This window comes from Olea europaea, unplaced genomic scaffold (genome assembly GCF_002742605.1).
Source record: "Olea europaea var. sylvestris unplaced genomic scaffold, O_europaea_v1 scaffold28014, whole genome shotgun sequence".
In the NCBI taxonomy this organism is placed as follows: Eukaryota; Viridiplantae; Streptophyta; class Magnoliopsida; order Lamiales; family Oleaceae; genus Olea; species Olea europaea.
The window spans coordinates 1-1,456 of NW_019246500.1; the positions used below are offsets into that span (position 1 = coordinate 1).

General features: G+C 38.6%; 1 protein-coding gene across 1 annotated transcript; it reads right to left on the reverse strand.

The window, feature by feature from the left end:
* Positions 1-18: 18 nt before the first annotated feature.
* On the reverse strand, positions 19-1,424 carry LOC111383989 (chaperonin 60 subunit beta 3, chloroplastic-like). Its single transcript, XM_023008191.1, has 5 exons — positions 1,149-1,424; positions 912-1,037; positions 664-801; positions 466-561; positions 19-298 (listed from the first exon to the last, which is right to left on the reverse strand). The coding sequence occupies exons 1-5, from the start codon at positions 1,389-1,391 to the stop codon at positions 32-34; spliced, it is 870 nt and encodes a 289-aa protein (XP_022863959.1). The 5' UTR covers positions 1,392-1,424; the 3' UTR covers positions 19-31.
* Positions 1,425-1,456: the final 32 nt, after the last annotated feature.

Here is a 1,456-nt window from a genome sequence, read left to right on the forward strand (position 1 = left end):
CTGGATCCAACCTATATAACAGAAAGAAGGATCATCTCAAAGACATTGTAAATACCTTGCAATTTTCATATTCAACAGCCATCTTTTCACTATCTGTGACGAAGTATGGAGAAATATAACCACGGTCGAATTGCATGCCTTCGACAACATACAAATTGTTCTCAGAACCTCTCCCTTCTTCAAGAGTCACCACACCTTTTCTGCCCACTTTACTCATAGCTTCTGCAATCATATTTCCCACTTCGTAATTATTTCCAGCACTAACCGCAGCTACGTCAGCTAGCTCACTATCCTCAACCTGCATCAATTACAAGAAAAATAAGGAATGTCCCACCAAGATAAACTTAACATACCATCAACAAAAAATGCCAGATACAGTTGCCTCTACTTTAAGGGCTAAATACAGAAAAATAAGAATTTTGCAATCTGTGCAGTAAGATAGGCAGATGGAGGATTCAAGTTTACCTCTTTTGACATTGACTTAAGCTCAGACACCAGGGCTTTAGCTGTCCTCTCAATACCCCTTGTAATCTGAATAGGATTGGCACCCGCTGCCACAACCTGAACAAATCAGCACCAAAAAAGTCAAGTCAGAAACACTCATTCAAAGCTCGGACATAGTGCATTAAATATTTGCAAGAGAGTGCCCTTAATATAAATAACCTTAACACCTTCAGTGATAATACCCTGTGCAAGTACAACAGATGTAGTTGTCCCATCACCAGCTAAATCATTTGTCTTTGAAGCAGCTTGCCTCACCAATTTAGCACCAATATTCTCCACAGGGTCTTCCAATTCAACCTACAAAGAACATTCGGATTGCGTTGAACTTGAAGTTAAAAATCAAAACCATCAAAATGATCATATTGCATCATTCTTATATACAGATTCAAATGGTCAGCATTATATACCTCTTTAGCTACAGTTACACCATCATTAACAATTTTTGGAGAGCCGTACTTGCTCTCAAGAACTACATTCCTTCCTTTTGGACCAAGGGTGACACCCACCAAATCTGCAAGCTTGTTAACACCAGCCTAAAATGGAAAAGTAGCAAAAGTAAGGAATTGCAGCAACACAAACTGGATATTAACTGAAAAGTATTCCACGAAATGAGACTATCTTGCCAATTTAATGTGAAAACTCACCTGCAGCTTCTTAATTGCAGAACCATCCTTGTTAAAGTGCAAGTCCTTGGCCAAAGCCTGAACCTTAAGATTACACCTTTTCCGCAGAACTACATTTTTACTCTTCACTCGAGATGAACTGGAAGATATGGATCCAAATGAAGATAATGTCTCATATGTGTTTGCCAGTTTTTTATCTGCTACATGGGCACTGGTTGAAGTAACAGAACCAACAGACGACAAGGCAGCAAAGGTTGAAGCCATATTCTCTCAAAATCTATAACAACAAACATAAGCACAATAGCTTGTGAAAAACCCATTAAAAAAAA